The sequence below is a fragment of the Nelumbo nucifera genome, chromosome 1, assembly GCF_055504915.1.
Source record: "Nelumbo nucifera cultivar China Antique chromosome 1, China Antique-T2T, whole genome shotgun sequence".
Lineage (NCBI taxonomy): Eukaryota > Viridiplantae > Streptophyta > Magnoliopsida > Proteales > Nelumbonaceae > Nelumbo > Nelumbo nucifera.
The window spans coordinates 31,287,713-31,308,974 of record NC_142649.1 but is presented as its reverse complement, the minus strand read 5'-3'; the positions used below and the strand labels follow the sequence as shown (position 1 = coordinate 31,308,974).

General features: G+C 33.9%; 2 protein-coding genes across 4 annotated transcripts; both read left to right on the top strand.

Annotated features, from left to right (window-relative positions):
- Positions 1-7,838: 7,838 nt before the first annotated feature.
- On the top strand, positions 7,839-18,599 carry LOC148803085 (putative wall-associated receptor kinase-like 16). 3 transcript variants are annotated; one of them, XM_088897825.1, is made up of 6 exons: positions 7,839-8,815; positions 14,805-14,966; positions 15,057-15,896; positions 15,991-16,161; positions 16,523-17,734; positions 17,922-18,599. In XM_088897825.1, the coding sequence occupies exons 3-5, from the start codon at positions 15,218-15,220 to the stop codon at positions 17,716-17,718; spliced, it is 2,046 nt and encodes a 681-aa protein (XP_088753951.1). In that variant the 5' UTR covers positions 7,839-8,815; positions 14,805-14,966; positions 15,057-15,217; the 3' UTR covers positions 17,719-17,734; positions 17,922-18,599. The 3 variants fall into 3 exon arrangements, with proteins under 3 accessions (XP_088753951.1, XP_088754394.1, XP_088754106.1); XM_088898268.1 differs by lacking the exon at positions 17,922-18,599 and having other exon boundaries at positions 7,839-8,358; positions 8,426-8,815; positions 16,523-17,902; XM_088897980.1 differs by lacking the exon at positions 17,922-18,599 and having other exon boundaries at positions 15,060-15,896; positions 16,523-17,902.
- On the top strand, positions 7,918-8,739 carry LOC148803086 (wall-associated receptor kinase 2-like). The gene has a single exon (XM_088892499.1). The coding sequence runs from the start codon at positions 7,918-7,920 to the stop codon at positions 8,737-8,739; it is 822 nt and encodes a 273-aa protein (XP_088748625.1).
- Positions 18,600-21,262: the final 2,663 nt, after the last annotated feature.

The window sequence follows — 21,262 nt, the reverse complement described above, 5'->3', positions numbered from 1 at the left end:
TCAACATCATGCTAGTCTTTATAAAGAAACAACTTGGGATTGACAATAATGAGTTGTTAAAAAGCAAGATGACAATCCAAGGCTTCAATCAAATAAGACATGTTGTGGGCATGGTGCACCTCGAGATAGAAATATGAGACTTGACATTTTCAACTCTTCTATATGTCTATCATCACCAAGACATCCTACCAATTGCTTTTGAGATGTTCTTGGTTACATGAGATAATGGTGGTTCCTTCAAATATGGCACCAATGCTTCAAATACTACCGTAATGGAACACAGAGGAAAGTGGTTACCAAGATTGAGCCTTATTACTAAGCTAAAGAACATTTTGTCGATGCCAATACTGACAAGGTCATATCAGAAGCTCTTCCAATCTCGGTATTGAAGTTTTCCACAATGAAGGTCTAGAAGGAAAAAGAAGGCATAATGCACAAAGGAGAAAATTCATCTTCAAGCAATGACAATACGTCCTTACAAAACTAGCATGCAATTGTTACATTGCCAAAAACTCCACCTTTGGCATCCTCTCCTAATAACCACTCAGCCCTCATACTACATTACACACCAAAGTCAAAGAGAAGGAAAGGGAAACTACCTTTTGACGTAATGGCTACATTAAGAATTACAACAATATCAAGGAGTGACATTTAAGTTCTCGAGAAGGATTTTGTGCTTCCAATCTCCATGGCGTCTAAGTCTTTGGTCTTTAAACCACTACTAAAGGGATTTTTTAAAACTTCATCAACTAGTAAAGGTGGGCAATAACAAGAAGGGTGGGTTGACCCAACGTTGAAAAGCTCCTTAAAAAGGTAGGGTATGGTGGAGGTAAGAATCACCAACTAAGGGACCTTGAGCCAATTCTTGCAAGTGGGCAAGTAAAACATACAAAGAACATTAGAGAGTGGAAACTCTTACATCACTCAGCAAAATGTTGGTTTAGTATACCATCAGAATCCACCAACTCAAATTTACTAATGCATTGTCTAACTACATCATCGTAGAAGTGGCTGACAAGAAGAAAATGAAGCATAGACAACATGCTTTAGTCTTTAATTGATTAGGAGAACCAAGCAAAAGGCAAGTTCAATAGACTTGGGGAACAAGTCGCTACTCTAGCATTATCTACACAAGCACAAATGACTTCACTTGATACCATCAAAATACACCAACTCAAATTTTTCAATGCATTGTCCAACCACATTATCGTAGAAGTGGTTGACAAGAAGAAAAGGAACCAAGTGAAAGGCAATCATTGTTCAATAAACTCGGGGAATAAGTAGCTACTCCAACATGATCTACATAATCAAAAAGGACTTCAATACTCTCCCGCATTGAGCCTAAGGGTGCTAGTATGAAGAGAAAAGGCCAACAACAAAGCCAAAGCCTACAGTGCATTGTTGCTACAAAAGAAAAGTCAGAGTCTCAGAGTATTGTTCCTTCTCAGATGAAGAGGGTGGCAAACTTAGAAGTCTCCTCTAATGAGACCTTGATAGTTAGACAATAGACTACTGTCCTCACATCTCCATCATCCTCTTAATCAAAGTTTAACTTTCTTCGGAACAAGGCATGAAGGAGCAAAGTGAAGAGTTAATTAAGGATGAAAACATTGTCTCAGTTAATCACATCACCATTGATGAGGTGGATGAATATCCATCAAACTCTTCTTCAAGTGAAGAACTTGAGCCTACTCCACTTACCTTTGAAGAGGGAACCTAACTAACATTTAATGACTTGAAGGAGCTGAACCTTGCAGTAAGAGGAACCTAAAGCAGTCTACATCAATACACTTTTAAGTCTAGAAGTGGAGGCTGAATACTCCGCCTACTTCAAGAGTGTAAGGACATTTTTGCTTAGACATATAAGGAAATGCTTGGATTATACCCTAAGGTTATTTTCCACCACCTCTCTATTAGGAACAGGGTATGACCAATTAAACAAGCATAGCATTGATTCCGCCCGAGTTAATTCCACAAATTGAAGTAGAAGTCAACAAGCTTATTGAAACTAATTTCATATGAGAGGCGAAGTATCCAACTTGGATTGTTAGCATTGTCCTTGTAAGGAAGAAAAATGGTCAAATTCGGGTATGTGTTGACTTTTGATACCTAAATCAAGCATGCCCAAAGGATGTCTTTCCCTTATCTATCACTTAGCTCATGGTAGATGCATCTATAGGACATGAGGCATTAATTTTCATGGATGTTTTATCTGGATACTATCAAATCTGCATTACACCTAAAGATGAAGAGCTCAAAGCCTTCCAAACTCAAAATGGGATTTACTACTATAAAGTAATGCCTTTTGGGCTTAAGAATGCCAGTTCTATGTGCCAACACTCAATGCAACGAATCTTTGATGAAATGCTTCACAAGAAGGTCGGGTGCAATGTTGATGATTTGGTTATCAAGTCTATGAAAATCTAAGACCACCTCGATAATTTGTGTATCATCTTCAACAATCTAAGAAGGTTTTAATTACATACGAACCCTCTCAAGTGTGCATTTGGAGCACCTCGAGTAAGTTCCTTGGGTTCATTGTTTGCCATTAAGTGATTGAAATTGATCTATCAAAAATCGCTGCCATTAACTAAGGGCAATTTTGGAATTTTAAAATATTTTAATGATGCCCTCACAATTAGTGAGGGGCAATTATGTAAGTTGATGTGTTTTCCGTCAGGGTTAGTGACGGAAGGAAGGCTTTTGTCAAATTTTGTAAAAGTCTAGGGGAGGTTTTTGTTAAAATCAAACTAAAGGGGATGTTTTTATGATTGTTAGAAACTTTAGGGAAGGTTTTTGTATTTTACCTTAAATTAAATAACCAAAATTAGAAATTTTTAGTAATTAACCCTTGAAACAAATCCTATGACAAAAGTATAAATCATGCTTTTATTGTGTTAAATTAAATAACCAAAATCACTAATTAGAAACTTATTGAAACTTTAGGGGAGGATTTTGTATTTTACCTTACATTAAATAACCAAAATCACTAATTATTGCTCAAAAATCATAGTAAATATGAAAATTATTGAAAATAAATTAAATAGATTTATATTTATTGAAATTAATTTTCCACTAAAAAATAAATCTGATAATATAATTAAATATTAATAAATGGACCAAAATTCGTGAAAATATCAATATCTACTTATTGCTAAAAATTACCAATAATATCAAATTTATTGAAAATGTAAAATGTAAATTTATATTTATTGAAATAAAATTTTCATTGAAAAATTACCATTAATTTTTAATTAATAAATTTGTGCTTATTAATATTTTAATTAATTATCAAATTTTTAGTAATTATTGAATTCAATAATTAATTTTCAAAAATTTCTGAAGTAAAATTACCAAAATCAGTAATTTTCAGCATGTAAATTTTAGTAATTAAATTTCCAATTTAACAAAATTACGAAAAATTATAGTTTAGGTGTGGATATTTACTGAATAATATTCAATAATATCAGTAATTATTTCAAATGTAAAAAAATATTTTGCAAATTAAGTTTAACTACCTAATTAATTTAGCCTCGTTTTTTGGTTTTTAGATCATTTATTGGGCATGTAATATAGATTAATAGGTCTTTTAGGAGGAATTTTAGATGGGAGAGATGGTTTAGTAGAAATTTTAGGAGGGGGTTGGCAAAGAGAGAGAGAGAGAGAGAGAGAGACTCTAATGAAGAAATGTTATTGGGTTTTCTTACTAAATCGATGGGGTAAAAAAGGGGAGATTGCCATGCTAGGTGAAAACTCCATGGGCTTCTGGAGGGAATGGAGCACAATAAAGAGGTCATCTAACATGGCATAACATTAATTTAGTAGATATATAGATGTCTAGATTATTTAGTCGCAATTCAAGTTGCATTTTAGTGAGAGTGGCTAATTTCCTATTCTCTAGATAAACTGATAAACTTGTATTGTGTTTTTGTATTTTAATGCTAAATTTTTTATTAGCTTTTAAAATTTTGTAGTTTGTAATTATTTTTATATTATTTTTAGGTAAAATTTTTTTTCCAAAATATATTTTTTGGTTTGTACTTATTTGTGAATAAAGTTGGTTAAGGGTAAATTTGGAATCTAAAGAAAATTAATGCATTATATCAACAGTTTCAATTTTGAATGCTAACGAAAGGAAAATATCTGCACCTTTTTTTTCAAAACAATATGGGTCATTTTTGGTAAGGTCAAAACATATATAGGGTATAGGTTCATAGGAATGTTAAGAAAACCTATGGAGGTTTTTATAATTTTCCCTATTTATAAATAGAATTTAAGTTTATTTAAATTTAATTAAACTTTATTTAAGATTAATAAATTTTTATTAATTTTTCTTTATATTAATCCTTAATAAATTTAATTAATTATATTAATTTTTAACTTTTCAATGAAATTTAAGTGTATTAGTAAAAATTAATTATAAAACTTATAATTTTTAGATATTTGTATTAGTTTTATATTAATTTTAAATGGATATTAGTTTTTAATTTATCTTATTACATTTTATTAATTTATTTGTTTTTATTATAGTAATCAAAACTTATCAATAACACCCCACTTACATGGTATTGGTTAACAAAGTGGGTTGAGGTGGGATCCCTAATCCTAGGCTACAAATCCCCTTGCCTAGAAAGAAATAGTGTTTTTTTCACAATCACATTGAAAGAAGTTCTCACACATCAACACTTGAGGATTGCAAGCAGTCACAAGCTTTTGCAAACTCCAAAAAATTTAAAGATGAAGAAAAATGAAAGAAGGAAAAAGTTCTTAGTTTCTACAATACACTTGGATTCAATCTCTCTCAAGAAGATCAAGGCACTACAAAAAGGCCCTTCTTGGAGAAGCATCCTTCACATCCTATTAAGTATGAAGCTTTGAGTGAAAAGAAATTACATCAAGTCTTCAAAAGTATTAAAATCAAGCAAATTTGCATCGACACTTCAAGAAGTACAAGAAATATGCCAGTGGCCTTCGTGTTTATTGAATTCGATTGTTGATTAAAGGTTGCTCACGTCACCGAGTAGAAATCAAAGAATGCTTAATTCCATCACATTCTTTTTATTATACATTATTTTTTTTGTAATTTGTCTCCATACTTTGTGCTAATCAAATACACAAAATTTGTGTTGACAATAGCTATTGCAAATAGTATTGTAATAAAACTTAGCATGACAACAGGCAAGATGGTCTCCTCATAATCGATTCCTTCTCTTTTAGAGTAACCTTTTGCCACTAGTTGATCTTTGTAGGTCTCATCCTTTCCACTAGGGCCTTTTTTCCTTTTGTATATTCACTTGAAACCAATTGCTTTTAACTTGGGGGTAGGTCTATAAGATTCCATACTTTGATGGTTTTCATTGAGCCCATTTGGCATTTATGGCATCTTCCCGCTTTAGGGAGTTTATATTTAATATAGTTTTCATATAAGTTCAGGGGTTTTTTTCGCTGTCCATGGTTTTCGTTAATTAACTTTCTTGATAATAACCAAAATGAATAGGAGGTCTAAACACCTAGGTAGATCTTTTAAACTAAGTGTTGGCATTTGAAACTTGTGGGATGTCTCTCACTATTCCTAAATTCTCTTCATCAAGAACACTCGTGTCATAAAAGAGGTACTTCATAGAATCCTTTAGGTAGCCTATAAATAGGCAATGCCTAGTTTTGGATTTCAATTTGTCTATACTTGTCTTTTTGACATGTGTTCAAAAACCTCATACCTTAATGTGTTTAACACTTAATTTCTTGACAGTCCAAAGCTCATAAGTACTCTTGGGAACTTAGTTAGAACCTGATTCAAAATATAAATCACAATCTCTAAGTTGTGTCCTTAAAAGGATATGGGTAACTTTAAGTAGATAAAATGTGATTCGACCATATTTAATAAAGTTGGATTGCTTCTTTCTGAGACACCAATTAATTATGGTGTATTAGGAGGAGACAATTGTGATATAATTCCATTGTCCTTAAGTAGTCTCTGAATTAATCAGAGAAATACTCACCATTTCAATCTGATCAAAGTATTTTAATTCATCTCTTCAACTATTTCTTGACTTTATGTTTGTATTCTAAACTTTTCAAATGATACAGACTTGTGTCTTATTAGACATACGTATCCATACCGTGAATAGTCATCGGTAAATATTATGAACTATAAATGTGAATTATGGGCCTTAACATTTAAGGGACCACATACATCTCTATTGGTTACTACTTTTACGATGTTAGTTGATTTGTTATAGGTTTTATCTAACATCTTGTCTTTCTAGTATTCTAGTCAAACCCATGTGATTGGGAAATCTATGATGCCAAAAAGAAATAATACCATAAAGGCTTTCACTAATTACAACCTCTCGTGGATTTTGATAAAAACCCACCTGATTGGTAGAACGGACCAACCGTTTGATTTGAACGGTCGAACCGTTCAACCCAATAACCAAACCCCTAACCGGTTAGGTATCTAAGTCAGTTTTAAAAACCATGGTTTTGTCACCGGTTCCCAAGTGAAACAGCCAACTGTCTGCTCCAAACCCGGGTCGAATGGTTTCAAGTTCCAAATTTGAACTCAAAGTGCTTATGACCGATTCCCAATTCAATTAGTCCAATAATTCGGTCTGATCGGGAGTCTCTTGAAACATGGGTTACTGTGATAAATTTAGATTGGCTGATGTAGCAAAAGGATATACCATCAGTGTCGTGAGTGTGAATTCACTTCTAATCTAACAAACTTATAAAAAAATAGTGGTTACGGTCCAAGAATGTATACAATATTTGCTACGGTCAAGTGAAGGGTTGCAACCTTTATTGTATTGCAACCTTTAATTTGCCAGACAATGACACGGTCAAGTGGAGGGTTGCAACATTTATTGTATTGCAACCTTTAATTTGCCAGACAATGACACGGTCAAGTGGAGCGTTGCAACATTTATTGTGTACAAAGAATCTTGACAAAAAAAAAAAACTCTATTTCATCATCACCGTTATCATCTAAGTCATATCCTAATTTTTCACCGTTTGGCCGATTTCAATATTTTTAGTGTTATATTCATCGAAATTATGAATTCTTAAATCATACCCCATCAGCCAAATTTTTTTTATCTACTCCACGCCCTCGTGGTCTCTTTTAATTAATATGAAAATTGAAAAATTCTTCGCTCTTTGTATGAAACCAAATACAGCTTAAGGTTAGGGTTTGTTTATTTTCAATTTTAAGGAAAATGTTACCCTCGACTGTATTATGATATTTTCAAAATATCAAAATTACCCTTTTCAATAACATTAAATTACAATCCGTTTACATTTGGGCACACCAACCCTTCTTAACTTTACTCAAGGAACAGGTAAGGAGGTTGCTCAGGCAGTCAAGACCAAGTCATCTCCCATGATATACACTAAGTTCAAATTTACATTTATTTGTGTGTGACTATGATTTACGTTCCTACAGTTCAGTTTGGACGGAGTACGAAACTACAAATACAAATATGTGGGTTTTATATTACTTTGCATGTATTTGCATTGAATATATTTATATTCCTGCTCTTTTCAAAATGAACCTACTTGATATAAAATTTGTGCTAATTGTCTCTTTTGCAGGAATAAACTGATGCAAAATTTACACCACCTTCTTCGTACTTCAATTCTCTCATAAAGTTTGATCAAGTTATCTTTCTTATCCAACCTCTATTTTTTTATATAAGTTGAGGTTACTTTAATTCATTTTACTATGTTAAATTACTCTCCACTTACAATTAAGATGAAGTCAATCTAAGTCAATCTGGGCTGAATCGTCATTCTCTCTAATATTTATTATATATAGTAGTGGCATGATATTCATCAACAACAAAGTGCAGTATTTTCAGATTGCCATCTTTCCAGGACTACCTTCAGAGTTTAGAACCCCAATTTTCATTTCATCCAAGTATGCCTTGGCCCATGTTGCTTCGTCTCATCTTACCATGGCTTCTGTCCATAACAAAGGCAACAGAAGTGTCGACCTTATTTCAGACGAAGCCTGGCTGCCAGGACAACTGCGGGAACATCAGCATCCCATACCCGTTTGGTATAGGAGATGATCCAAGCTGTTTCATGGATTACGATTTCAAGTTGATCTGCAACACCTCTAGTGACAATCCTGTGCTGCAGACCCAAGACGGCCAGCCCGTCTTGAACATATCATTGCAGGGCCAACTGACGACCTCCATTCAAGTCGCCGTCCAGTGTCAGGTGGGGGACAGCAAGCCGTGGAATAGCCCCTACTCTGCACTTCAACTTCAGAAAGCGTACAGGGTCTCCAACATCAGAAATATATTCATGTCTGTCGGTTGTGAGATGAATGGAAATTTGTACGACTACATGGGCAAGGTGCGCTATATTAGTTGCGATTCGTTATGCTTGGAGGATACTCAAATAACAGGATTACCTTGTGCAGGCCTTGGATGCTGCCAGAGCTCGATACCCAAGGACCTCAGTTCTTTCTGGGTATACATTGAAAATTATTACAGCGTATCCTACAGTGGAAATGCCAGCAAATGCGCATACTCCGTTCTGTCAGAGCAGGAATGGCTCAGCTCGCATGTGTTCGACCTCTGGACTATGAGAAATAACTTGGATTACCTTCAGAAAATTAGGTTGAGAAATCCATTAATACTTGACTGGGCAATTCGAAACAAGACCAGTTGCGTGGAAGCGCAAAGAGTAGCGGCTGATTATGCATGTGGGAACAATACCTACTGCACGAACTAAACAAACGGACCTGGATATCTTTGCCATTGTATGGAAGGTTACGATGGGAATCCTTACCTTCCCAGTGGATGCCAAGGTATGAATTTATTATGCCTGTCAGGAAGAAAAGATAGTTGACCTGGTCAATTAAGGTAATGTGAGGCTGATTATGCATGTGATACTCACATTCATTCAAATAGGCTTGTGAAAAGTTCGGCTATATAGGCTCATTTGCTAATCAAGCCGAGCTCAAGCTCAGTGAAGATTGGCTCGTGAAACTATTATAATAAATAAACATTTTTTTATTAAATACATACATATATATATAATAAAAAATTTTTACTTTATATAATAATATTTTATATATGTCATTTCTATTTTTATGTAAAATAGTAAATAATTTTTATAATTCTTATTTTTTATATGTAAAATAAACACAATTTTATATGTACATCTTTTTGTTTTTATGTGTATAATAATAAATAATTTTTAGAATTCTTAATTTTTTTATTTAAAATAAAAAATATTTTTATATGTATATTTTTTATTTTTTAGAAAAAAACTTGGCTTGCAATCGAACTCGAGCTGAGCCTAGCTCGAACTTGTGAACTTTGAACAGAGCCGAACTCAAGTTCAAGTTTATAGCTTGAATCGAGCTCGAGCTTGAGCCTAACATAGTTTCAACAAGTCAAACTCAAATAGCCAAGTATTTATCTCAGCTCAGCTCGAATCCACCCCTAAATTCACATATATATCTAATCCAACATAACCCGATTCCATTGGATTCAAATATAAATGCTCATGTGTACTTAAAATTTATATTGTGTCTATTCATAATGTTTGTTTGAATGTTGTGTTTTTATATTCAAGTTTTATAAAAGTAAATTTTAAATAATTTTCTTCATAAATTATAATATGAAAGACTATACAATATTTTTATCATTTTAATTTAATTTTATTTATATGATCCAAATTTGATTTGAATCCCCGATGGACGAGATCCAATTCAATTTCAATATATAAACCAATCAAATTTGAATATGTAAACTTTTAGTAGAGAAAAAAGATGCAAGTCAGTATCCGATTTGAGGACTGCACCAGTCACAAGCTTTTGGGCTGGCCCATTGAACTTTTAACAATTTCCCAACCCGAGTTAGCCCAAGTTACACCCCTCTTAGGGATGTCAATGGATCAAGTTAAATGGTTTAAGTTCGAATTGACTCACGCTTACAAGTCAGGTTTATTAGGGTGTAGGGTCTGGTTAGAGTTTTGATTATTTAATGCAAATCGTGTGAAGGTTTGGCTGACCTGGCCCATTGGGTCATAACAGCCCTAGGCATATAAGGGGTGTTTTAGTAATTTGGTCTGACTTCTGACCCCTAACCTTAACGTTTTTGATTTCTTCCGATACTTGCTTAACCCAAATTGGGTGTAGGATTAAGTCAGAATTTTGATTATTTAACCCTCATCAACTTTAATTTTGGCTAACCCCTACCCGTCGGGTCATAATACCCCTACACATATAAAGGGTATTCTTGTAATTTATTAGAGTATTGATTATTTAACACAAATCGTGTGAAGGTTTGGCTGACCTGGCCTGTTGCGTATAACACCCGTAGGCATATAAATGGTGTTTTTATAATTTGGTCTGACTTCTAACCCCTAACCTTAAAGTTTATGATTTCTTCCAATACTTGCTTAACCCAAATTGGGTGTAGGATTAGGTCAGAGTTTTGATTATTTAACCCTCATCTGCTTTAAGTTTGGCTAACCCCTACCCATCGATACATAATGCCCCTACACATATAAAGGGTATTCTTGTAATTTGGTCTAACTTCTAACCCCTAATCTTAAAGTATATGATTTATTTCACTATTTGTTTTGGGTTCCTTTTTCTTTCACTTTGGAATCCATAAACCAATTTCCAACTTAAACTAATTTGAGCTTTCAAAAAGCATTAAGTTGAAAAATTATGGAACAAATTGGGTTGGTATTGAGTCGGGTTGGGTTAGGTTAGGGTTGAGTTAAACCCATGCAGATCCACTCAACCTGATACCAACACAACCCATTTCGCAATCTTTCGCTGTATTTTTTTGGACAGATTTTGAAAGCTCGAGCCATTAATTTTAGTTGGAAATTCGTTTATGGGTTATTGGGTTGACATCCTTATTTTGCTATGCTCTATTATTATGTATAGATTTTTCAGAGAAAATAAAGTAGAGAGAGCCCTATGACATTCTTAATTAGGTGTGATCATGGGCTAGGTTAGGCAATATGCCTACCATAAAGCTTTCTTAATTTAATCATTTTAAGATTAATTTTGTAATATTACTATTTTTATTGATAAACTAATTTTATTGTAAATTATTTTCTTTATAAAATTAGTAATTTACTTGAACTTTCAATTAGTAATTATCATCATCATCATCATCATTATTATTATTATTACTATTATTATTATTTTGAAAAAATTGAATTAATTTTTACAATTCCCATTTTTTAAATATAACTTAAATGGATTAAAATTATAAATTTTATAATTTTATTAGTAATAACAATTAATAATTATGCTACCTAATTAAGTTAATTAGGATTGTTTAACTACATAAATAAGTTACTAATTGAATAAGTAACTTAAATCATGAGCCTAGGACTAAATGTTTGAGTTTTTTTTTTTTAATTTTGAGGGTTGGGCTGGGCCTAGCCCTTGGGCAACGTGAGATCAAAACAACCTTATCCCAATTCTAGCCTAGTCTAACTATATACAAACATACATGCACATATTGACACATTATTTCTATGTACATATACATACATATATATAGGTCAAGCCCAAACTGCGTAAATCAAAGTTTAAACCCAATTCTAATGGACGGATTTAAGTTGAGTTTAATTACTATGGAATTATTTTACTTCATTAATTAAGTAAATAAATGTGAAGTTATTTTAATTACTGTGATATTTTACTTAAATAATACATTAGTTTAATTAGTTATTGTACTTAACAAATTATTCAAATAGTAGTTCACAATTAAATATTCAAATAGTTAGGAAAATAATTAAGTAACATAATTTGCATAAATTATGGTAATTTTCAATAGTAACTACCATAGTTATTAACTATATTTATACTTAATAATTTAAGTAATTGTCAATAATAATTTAATTATAATTACTATTATTATAATTATTATAACATAACTTAAAATTAATTGAAATAATTAAGTAACATAATTTGCATAAATTATGGTAATTTTCAATAGTAAGTACCATAGTAATTAATTATATTTATACTTAATAATTTAAGTACTTGTCAATAATAATTTAATTATAATTACTACTATTATAATTATTATAGCATAACTTAATATTAATTAAAGTAACAATAACTATAATTTAAACAATTCATTAAATATGGTAATTTAATATTAAATTACTTTCTCAAAACGTTTGATAATTAATTATCATTTATCGAGAGTATTTTTATCATTAATTAATTAAGTATTTAATTATCAACTCTACTCAGTTAATTAATTATTTAATGAATAATGGCAATTATTTGAGAGCAATTATATCTACCAAATTAATTAAGTTTATTTAATTAATTTTTTAATTGTATTATTTATAATTATAATAATATTTTTAATTAATTATTAAATTTAATATCTTAATCCTTAACGTCCTTAATACATTAAGGTTGTCAATGCTAAAATCAAATACCTGATCTGATTATATTGAATTTGAATGTTAAAACCTACATCCATTTAGGCTCAGTTTGGAAAGAGTATAAATACAAATATGTTGACTGTAAAACCTTGTATTTTGTATTATTTTTTATTTATTTTTACTCTTTCCAAACTGAGTCTTATAGTAATTGGGTTACATACAGATTTGATCCCAATTCATTGATAAAAATTCAAATTTCGTAATATATAATATAATAATATGCATATATAAATAAACAATAATTAATTCGTTATTTTATTAAATGAAAGAAAGCTGGATTATATCTGAATCTGATTTGAATCCAATACTTTGGATTTCAGATTGGATTCGGATTTAGAATTTCAATAATTTGACGGGAAATTCATCATGCATGGGAGTACTGTAAATAGTAGGGGCCCCAAACATTCATTTGTGACAAGAACCCACCCTCATGAGCTTTCCTGAGACCATTTTGTAGAAAAATGATAAAATACAACCAAAACACGAAATATAAAGCAAAAGTAGGAAATATATAGGAAATACAACAAAATTGAAGAAAAGGAGGAAATAAAACAAAATGCAGAAAATATAGCAAAGAAGAGATGAAAGTATGAAAGAATGAGAAATACAGAAAACAATGAAAATTGCAAAAAAAAAAAAAAAGTACTAGTTAGGACCTGTGCGATGCATGGGCTTTGTTAATAAAAAAAAAAACCAATGGCATTTTCAATTATGCCAAGCAAATCCAAATACGACTCGAGCATTATTTTTTAGTTATGTTCAGAACCTAATTAAGTTGCACACTTAATGAGAGTGGCCGAGTTTGTTATTATTTTCTATTAATTTTACTATTTTTTATTATTTCCAATTTGATTTTAGTAATTATTCTTTACTAATTTTATTAGTTTGTATTATTTTTAAATAGAAATTAAATGGATATTAAATTAATGAAAAATATTAACACAAATTTATTATTACTTTTAAGTGAGAAACTTAAATGGATTTTAAGTTAGTATTTCAAACCTGTCACTATTGGATGGCCGAATTGTTCAAACCGTCACCTGGCCATGATTTTGTTCAGCTTTCCTAAAGTCTAGGGTTTGGTAAAAAATTGCTCGACCCTAGTGGCTGAACCGTTGACCCATTCAGCCAAATCACTAGGTCATGGGTTGCACGCTAAATGTATATACAAACTTCTAGGTGCCATAACTTTGCATTCAGTTGTCTAATTAGGGTGAACTTGATATCGATTTGGGATAATCTTTCAAGACTTATCTGTCCCAAGGGCCAGACGTGCCTTGTCTTGCTATTTTTTCCAAAAAAACCCTTTTTGGCATCGAATCCAAAATTTTGACATTTTTTAAAAAGAAAAGTTAAAACATGAAATAAAAAATATAATTTAAACTTTATTTAATACATATAACGAATAATTTATGTGGAATATAATATACACTATTTTATTGTATATGTTCATACATACATACATACATACGTACATGCTGATGTGTTATGGCCTAACCTGTTTGTTTTATTAGTAAAATCAATATTATTGAATGTTACTATCTTTTACTATTTTCAATTTTTAAATAGATTATAAATTATAATATTTATTTGTAAGAATAGTTAATAATGAATAATTGATTATAGGATTAGTAATTATTAAATAATTACTAAAATAATTATTTATAAAATTTAAATTATTTTTATACAATTAATAAACCAATTGTATTTGTCACACCGTTTTAATCTTTGATGGCAAATAATCTTAGGCGGCGGCTTTGAGCCCTTGATCAGCATTTTCAACCTTCTTTTCCTGGTGGGTAAAATAGGTTCTACGATGATACAGTTTAATTCTTTTCATTTTTACTTGTCTTTTTACAATTTTCTTTGGCATATATATATATATATATGTTTTTTTTTTTATTTTCAGTCACTTATACAACTATTTTATTTGTTCTGAATATTAGTGATTGATTTATATGCATTTTAAATATGACAACAATATTAGTAACACAAATAAAGTTGAAGTTGGGTTCTCCTTTCCTGCAACTATAATGCCATAATGGCAAAACTGAAGTAGTGTTTTAAGCCTTCACACACACTTAAGACGGTTTTGACAAATGCTTTCTCAACAAAACGAATCAGTGTTTTAAAAACTCACCTGGAGGAGTTAAATCATTTTTGCTTCTAAGTCACGGGTCACCGATTCGATTGTATAGGTCATATTGTGCCATGTCACTAATATGTACATTCATATATATATATAAATAGGTGTGTATATAAATATGTATTTTATGAATAAATAATATATAATTATCTTCTTGTATTTTATAAATTAAAATGTTACTAATGGAATTTTGTTTTGGACATGCACCTATCAGTACTCGACTGGTCTACTGTAAACAAGACCTGTGAGAAATGATCTACTAATTATGCATGTGGGGAGAACACCTACTGCTCTTACTCCAACGATAGCCGTGGATTTCTTTGCCATTGCATTGAAGGCTACCAAGGGGATCCTTATCTCCCTGAGGGATGCCAAGGTGTGAATTAATTTAAATTTTCAATAATGTCTTGTATTAAGAAGGATGTGAGATACAACACCACCAGTTGACCCTTTGTGTTGATGGCAGCAGCAGAATCCACATCCTTAGAGACAAAGCCTGGATGCCAAAACAAATGCGGGAATGTTAGCATCCCATACCCATTCGGTCTCGATGGAGATGATCCAACCTGTTTCAGAGATGAATTTAAGTTGTTCTGCAACACTGCCACTGATCCTCCTCAACTGTTAATGAGTACAGAATTTCCCGTTATGGACATATCACTACAAGGTCAATTGATTACACTCTCCACCTGGGCTTCCATCTACTGTTACACTGGAGACAACCAAAGTTATGTTTACAAAACATCTATCGAGTTACCAAATGTATACAGATTCTCCTACACCCGAAACCAGTTCACGGCTGTTGGTTGTAACACACTTGGCGTCTTGTCCGATTATAATTCTACAAAGTTCAATTTGGGGTGCATTTCATCTTGTCCTTATGATACCGTATTGACTGGGCGACCTTGTGACGGCATTGGGTGCTGCCAGACCGCAATACCGATGGATCTTCATGCATTTACTTTGGAAGTTGATAAGTATCCCAAAACAACCAACAAATCGAACTCTTGGAAGATCAGCAGATGTGGCTTAGCCTTCCTATCTGACCAAATGTGGTTCACTTCAAATGCATCTTCCCTGTGGAATTCAAGAAATGATGTGGATCGCCTTGTAAACATTGGCATCAAAACTCCAGTAGTACTTGATTGGGCAATTCGAGAGAAGAATTGCAAGGAAGCACAAAGAGCGAATGATTATGCTTGCGGGAAGAACACCAACTGCACAGACTCCACAAATGGCCCTGGATATCTTTGCCATTGTCTGAATGGCTACCACGGAAACCCATATCTCCCCACTGGATGCCAAGGTATGAGTTCACGACCATATGGGATATTAATTGCTGGGAGCATGGCTCAAGCTACGTATGTAATGCTTCTTTCCATCTTTGTTTTGCTCTACAGATATAAATGAGTGTGAAGATCCAAAGAACAATCCTTGTGTAAGCATTTGTACTAATACAATTGGTTCTTACAACTGCTCTTGTCCAAAGAATAGCTATGGTGATGGTAAAAAAAATGGTCAAGGATGCATTGCCAAGAGTAAAACCTTTCCTGCGATTAAGGTCATTCTAGGTAATCCTTCTTCATCAAGAACAGTTTTCATGTTAATAGTTTTGGATCCTGCATGAATTAGTGTATGACTACTTCATAGTCAAATAATTATATTTATATATGATAATGTGTACATATTTCAGAGATTGCTAGATCAAGAGTTGAACTAAAGACTTTACCCAGATATATTTTACTAATTATCTGCAAGCATAACATTGACCTGTATCTTAACTTGAAGAAAAACCAATTAAATTCTTTCTTCTAGTAGTGGAAAGGGAGATGAACCCACTCTAATATAAAAGACTGATATATGATACATTTCTCCCTTACTATTATAATTGCTCTGCTAACTAAGTAATATTCAAATTAATGCTATATGCAGGTATAGGTTTCGGTGCCATATTCTTACTCATTGGTGGTTCTCGGTTACATTTCATCATAATGAAACGCAAACTCCTGAGGCTAAAAGAAAAATTCTTTCAACAAAATGGTGGCTTGCTTTTGCAACAACGAATATCTTCACATGAAGGTGGTTTTGAGTTCTTAAAGATCTTTACAGCTGAAGAGTTAGAGATGGCAACCAATAGGTACAATGAAGACTGCATCCTAGGCCGAGGTGGTCAAGGTACAGTATATAAAGGTGTTCTGCCTGATCACCGAGTTGTTGCCATTAAAAAGTCTAAAGTAGTTGATGATGGCAAAATTGAGCAATTTATAAATGAGATTATTATTCTTTCTCAAGTTAACCACCGAAATGTAGTGAAACTCTTGGGGTGTTGTTTGGAGACTGAAATACCCTTACTGGTTTATGAATATGTCTCCAATGGAACCTTGTTCGATCATATTCAAAGAAAGAATGGCATCTCCTTGCTTTGGGAAGATAGGTTGAGGATTGCAATAGAAACTGCTGGTGCATTTGCTTATCTACACTCTGCAGCTTCAATACCAATCATCCATAGAGATATCAAATCCACAAACATATTATTGGATGATAATTATACAGCAAAAGTTTCTGATTTTGGAATTTCGAGGTTACTTCCAACAGATCAAGATCAAGTAACTACATTAGTTCAAGGGACCTTGGGCTATTTAGACCCAGAATATTTTCATAGTGGTCAGTTAACAGAGAAAAGTGATGTTTATAGCTTTGGAGTGGTTCTTGTGGAGCTTTTAACAGGGGAAAAACCAGTTTGTTTTGAAAGATCACAAGAACAAAGGAATTTAGCTACATATTTTGTTTCTTCAATGAAAGAAAATCGTCTCTTACAAATCATTGAGGATGAGCTTTTAGATGATCGTGTAACTGAACAAATTTTTGCAGTTGCCGACCTTACAAATAGTTGTCTGAACATAAGTGGGGAACACAGGCCCATCATGAAAGAAGTTGCCATGGAGCTGGAAGGATTAAAAAGGTTGGAAATAAAGTCATGTGTTCAAGAATTGAAAGGAGAGAATGTTAGTTTACAATCTGGAATCACTACTCCTATCCTTGTACCACTAAGGCACTATCCATCTGATGCATCTATGCAGTATAGTTTGGAGAAAGATGCATTATTATCTATGGCATTTCCACGTTAAGATATATCCTCTAGATGTAAGATTTTCTTTTCTTTTCTTTTAGTTTATGATGCTTTAAAATAATTTGCTATCATAGTTGTAAGCACATGAGGATTTTACTTCTTTAATGTTTTTATTGAAATATAAGTAATTATAACTGCTTCTGTAAAAGGTTTCCCCTCATTACAATAAATCTCCCTAAGCCTTTCTTTCTTTTTTGGTAGGAAACAACATTTCATTAAACAAAAAGAACGAAACTGCCAAACACAAAGCAACAGAAACTGAACTGAGCAAAAAAGCAAGCACAAACACAACAGTCAACCAGCACTGTCTTCTCGAAGCACCTCATCCAACCAACTAGGCAGATCACCAACTAACAGGCTTGTAGAAAGCAGACCTTTTTGAGCTGCTAGGTTTGCAGCCTGATTTGCAGACCTACAGACTTTGCTGAAAGAAACCTTCAAGATCTTGCTTAATTCTATGATGTCCAACACCAGAAAATGCAAGTGGCTACAAGAATTAGAGTAAAATAGTCAATTGACTACAATCACTTTCAATAACAACTCTATAGAAATTCGAGGAAATTGCAAGCTTCACTGCTTCAGAAACGTGGCTTTAACTGGAGAATAAACATGGCAGGGACCAAAAGAAACTGCTAAACACAGACCTGAGCAATTTGTGGTAACCACCCTGAAATCTGCTCTGCTACTAGTTTCAAAAACAGCATCTGAGTTTAGCTTTAAACAGCCCGAATCCGGTAGATTCCAAGATGAGAACAGGGAGTGCACATTAGAAGGGCACACTCCTTGTATATCCTCCTTCTTAAGACTCTTCATCTCCTCCACTTGCCTGCGAATCAGAAACAACACATTGGAACTATTAGCATCTGCATTATTAAAAATTTGGTTGTTCCTTTAAAGCCGAATGTTCCATAGAATAACAATTGAATGCATAAGCAGCTAGCTTTCAGATCTCTTCCTTGCCATGCTTGTCACAGAGGGCCAACCATTCTGAAAACCTGCTACTAAAAGAGTTAGCCTGATTTAACTCAAGGATTTTCAAATTTAGGGAGCTCGATCCCAAACCAAATGCTACGGTCATGGTCAAAAAAAAAAAAAGTTGACCTTGTAATGTCTAGATAGCTTTCCAGACATTTTTCCTACATCCAACCCCAAGATCCCTGCAAAGGAAATTGTGAGATTAGGAACCATCTATCTATTACATACTTTCGTTTCACCACCCTAGACCACAAGATGGATGGGTTAGACACAAACCCCTAAGCGAACTTAACTAACATAGCTTAACTGAAAGCTAAAGGATCAGGGAAATCCGAGCCCCATTCAACTTATTTTTGCTAACTTGTTATCAACTTGAGAAAAATTTCGGAAGCCAAAGGTGTGTTTTCTTCCATTGATACCTTATGATACTTATATACAAACGGTGGATTTCCTTGCTCCCCAAAACTTTCTAAAAACAAAGGTCTTCCTAATCCAAAAAGGAAAACAAAACAAAAAGACTTCCTAACTGTACATGTAACATACAGATCCGGAACTCTCGCGAGTCTTATCTCCATCCAATACTCCCCCTCAAGGTGGTGCATGAGGATTGTGAATGCCAATCTTGGGAAGGAAATAATCAAACTGTTTTTGTCCGAGAGCATTTGTGAAAATATCGGCAACTTGTTCACCGGTACGTACATGAGAAGGCACAATGGTGCCGGCTTGGATCTCATTGTGAATGAAATGACAACAGACGTTTTAGCCACTTCAACTCACAACTAGCAGTAGACATTGACCGGTATTCCACCTCGGCAGAGGAACAGGAGACAATATGTTGTTTCTTAGTCTTCCAAGAGATGGGGGAATGTCCTAACATGACAAAATACCCAGTAAGAGAGCGACGAGTTAGAGGACAACTCGCCCAGTCGGAATCACAATAGGCATATAATTGTAGATCACTATCAGAGCGCAAAAATATTCCTTGACCAGGACGTCCTTTTAGATAACGAACTACCCGCAATGCCGCATCCCAATGATCAACACGAGGACACTGCATAAATTGAGCCAAGACATGGATGTATAACTAAGCTCCGACCGTGTAATGGTTAAATAACTCAAACGGCCCACAAGACGTCGATATCATTCAGGGTCATCCAGGAGTGCTCCATCAGCAAGGGCAAGTTTATGATTCTGAGTAATAGGAAAGTGAGCAGGTTTGGACCCCAGTAAGCTAGCTTTTGTAATAATATCAAGTGCATATTTTCTTTGGCAAAGAAATATCCCCGATGATCCGCGAGTCACTTTGATGCCCAAAAAATATTTAAGAACACCCAAGTCCTTCATTGTTTAAATTTGTGTATGAACTCCGGGTTATTCCCACCAACGATTAAGTCATCAACATAAATCAGGATGCGCAAGACAACCCCATTCTTGTGATATGAAAATAAGGAATAATCGAAGTAGGGCTGTTCAAACCCAAAGGTTTTCAAGGCAGTACCTAACTTAGAGAACCAGTTCCAAGGGGCTTGCTGTAGACCATACAAAGATTTTCAGACTTTGCATACCTTTCCAATCCCGGAGGCCAAAAAACCTAGAGGAGGTTTCATATAGACCTCCTCATGGAGATCACTGTGTAGAAAAGCATTGTGGACATCCATCTGATGTAATTCCCAATGTTGGGCCGCAGCAACTGCTAAGAAGGTTTGAACTGTGACCATTTTAGCCACAGGGGCAAAGGTTTCATTGTAATCAAGGCCTTCAACTTGAGTGTTGCCCAGGACTACCAATCGTGCTTTAAATCTTTCAATGGATCCATCAGACTTGTACTTGATCTTGTAGACCCATTTACACTTGATTGCCTTTTTTCCAGGAGGGAGGTCTTCCAAGATCCATGTCCTATTGTCTTCCAGATCCTGTATCTCTTGGTGCATAGCCTCACGCCACCAGGCATTAGTCATTGCCTCAAAGAAATGAGTACATTCTCGGCCTGCAGTAATAGCTGCCAAGAAATGTCTGTATTTCATAGAAAAATTTTCATACGTCACATAATGAGTTATGGGATAAGGAGTACCTGAGGACTGAGTTGATGCAGGAGAAACAGCGGAGGGGTCTAATCAACTAGCTGAGTGTGTGACAAAGTCTTGCAAATAGTTGGGGGTCCGCTTTTCTCGATGTCCGTGGCCTAACAACTCCATGGTGGGCTGAGGAGCACCTAGAGTTTCATTATTTCTGCAATCTGTATGGCTCGTTGTCTCATCAAGAGGACCTGCCTTCTCATCATTACCCGTGTTTTGATGTTCTTCTTCATTGATCGTGTCGCTCCCCCTGATTTCTATATGAGGTGACTCAGATACCATGTTAGGAGTGGCCCAAGGCAACCCATCATTTTCTTTGGCTACGGGAGGATTGGTTACTGAGGGTTGATATTCCAAAGTGGCAAAGGAAAACTCAGCCTCACTAAACACCACGTCTCGTGAGACGAAGTAATCACCAGACTCAAGGTCGTACAATTTCCACCCCTTTTTCTCAAAAAGGTATCCAATAAAGACACATTTCGTACTCCTAGC

Bases quoted from the DNA above. Each gene is read 5' to 3' on its own strand.
- LOC148803086 (XM_088892499.1), top strand. From the start codon at position 7,918: ATGCCTTGGCCCATGTTGCTTCGTCTCATCTTACCATGGCTTCTGTCC.
- LOC148803085 (XM_088897825.1), top strand. From the start codon at position 15,218: ATGAGTACAGAATTTCCCGTTATGGACATATCACTACAAGGTCAATTG. The intron at 15,897-15,990 runs GTATGAGTTCAC...TTTGCTCTACAG, and splicing joins TCTCCCCACTGGATGCCAAG to ATATAAATGAGTGTGAAGAT. The intron at 16,162-16,522 runs GTAATCCTTCTT...TGCTATATGCAG, and splicing joins TGCGATTAAGGTCATTCTAG to GTATAGGTTTCGGTGCCATA.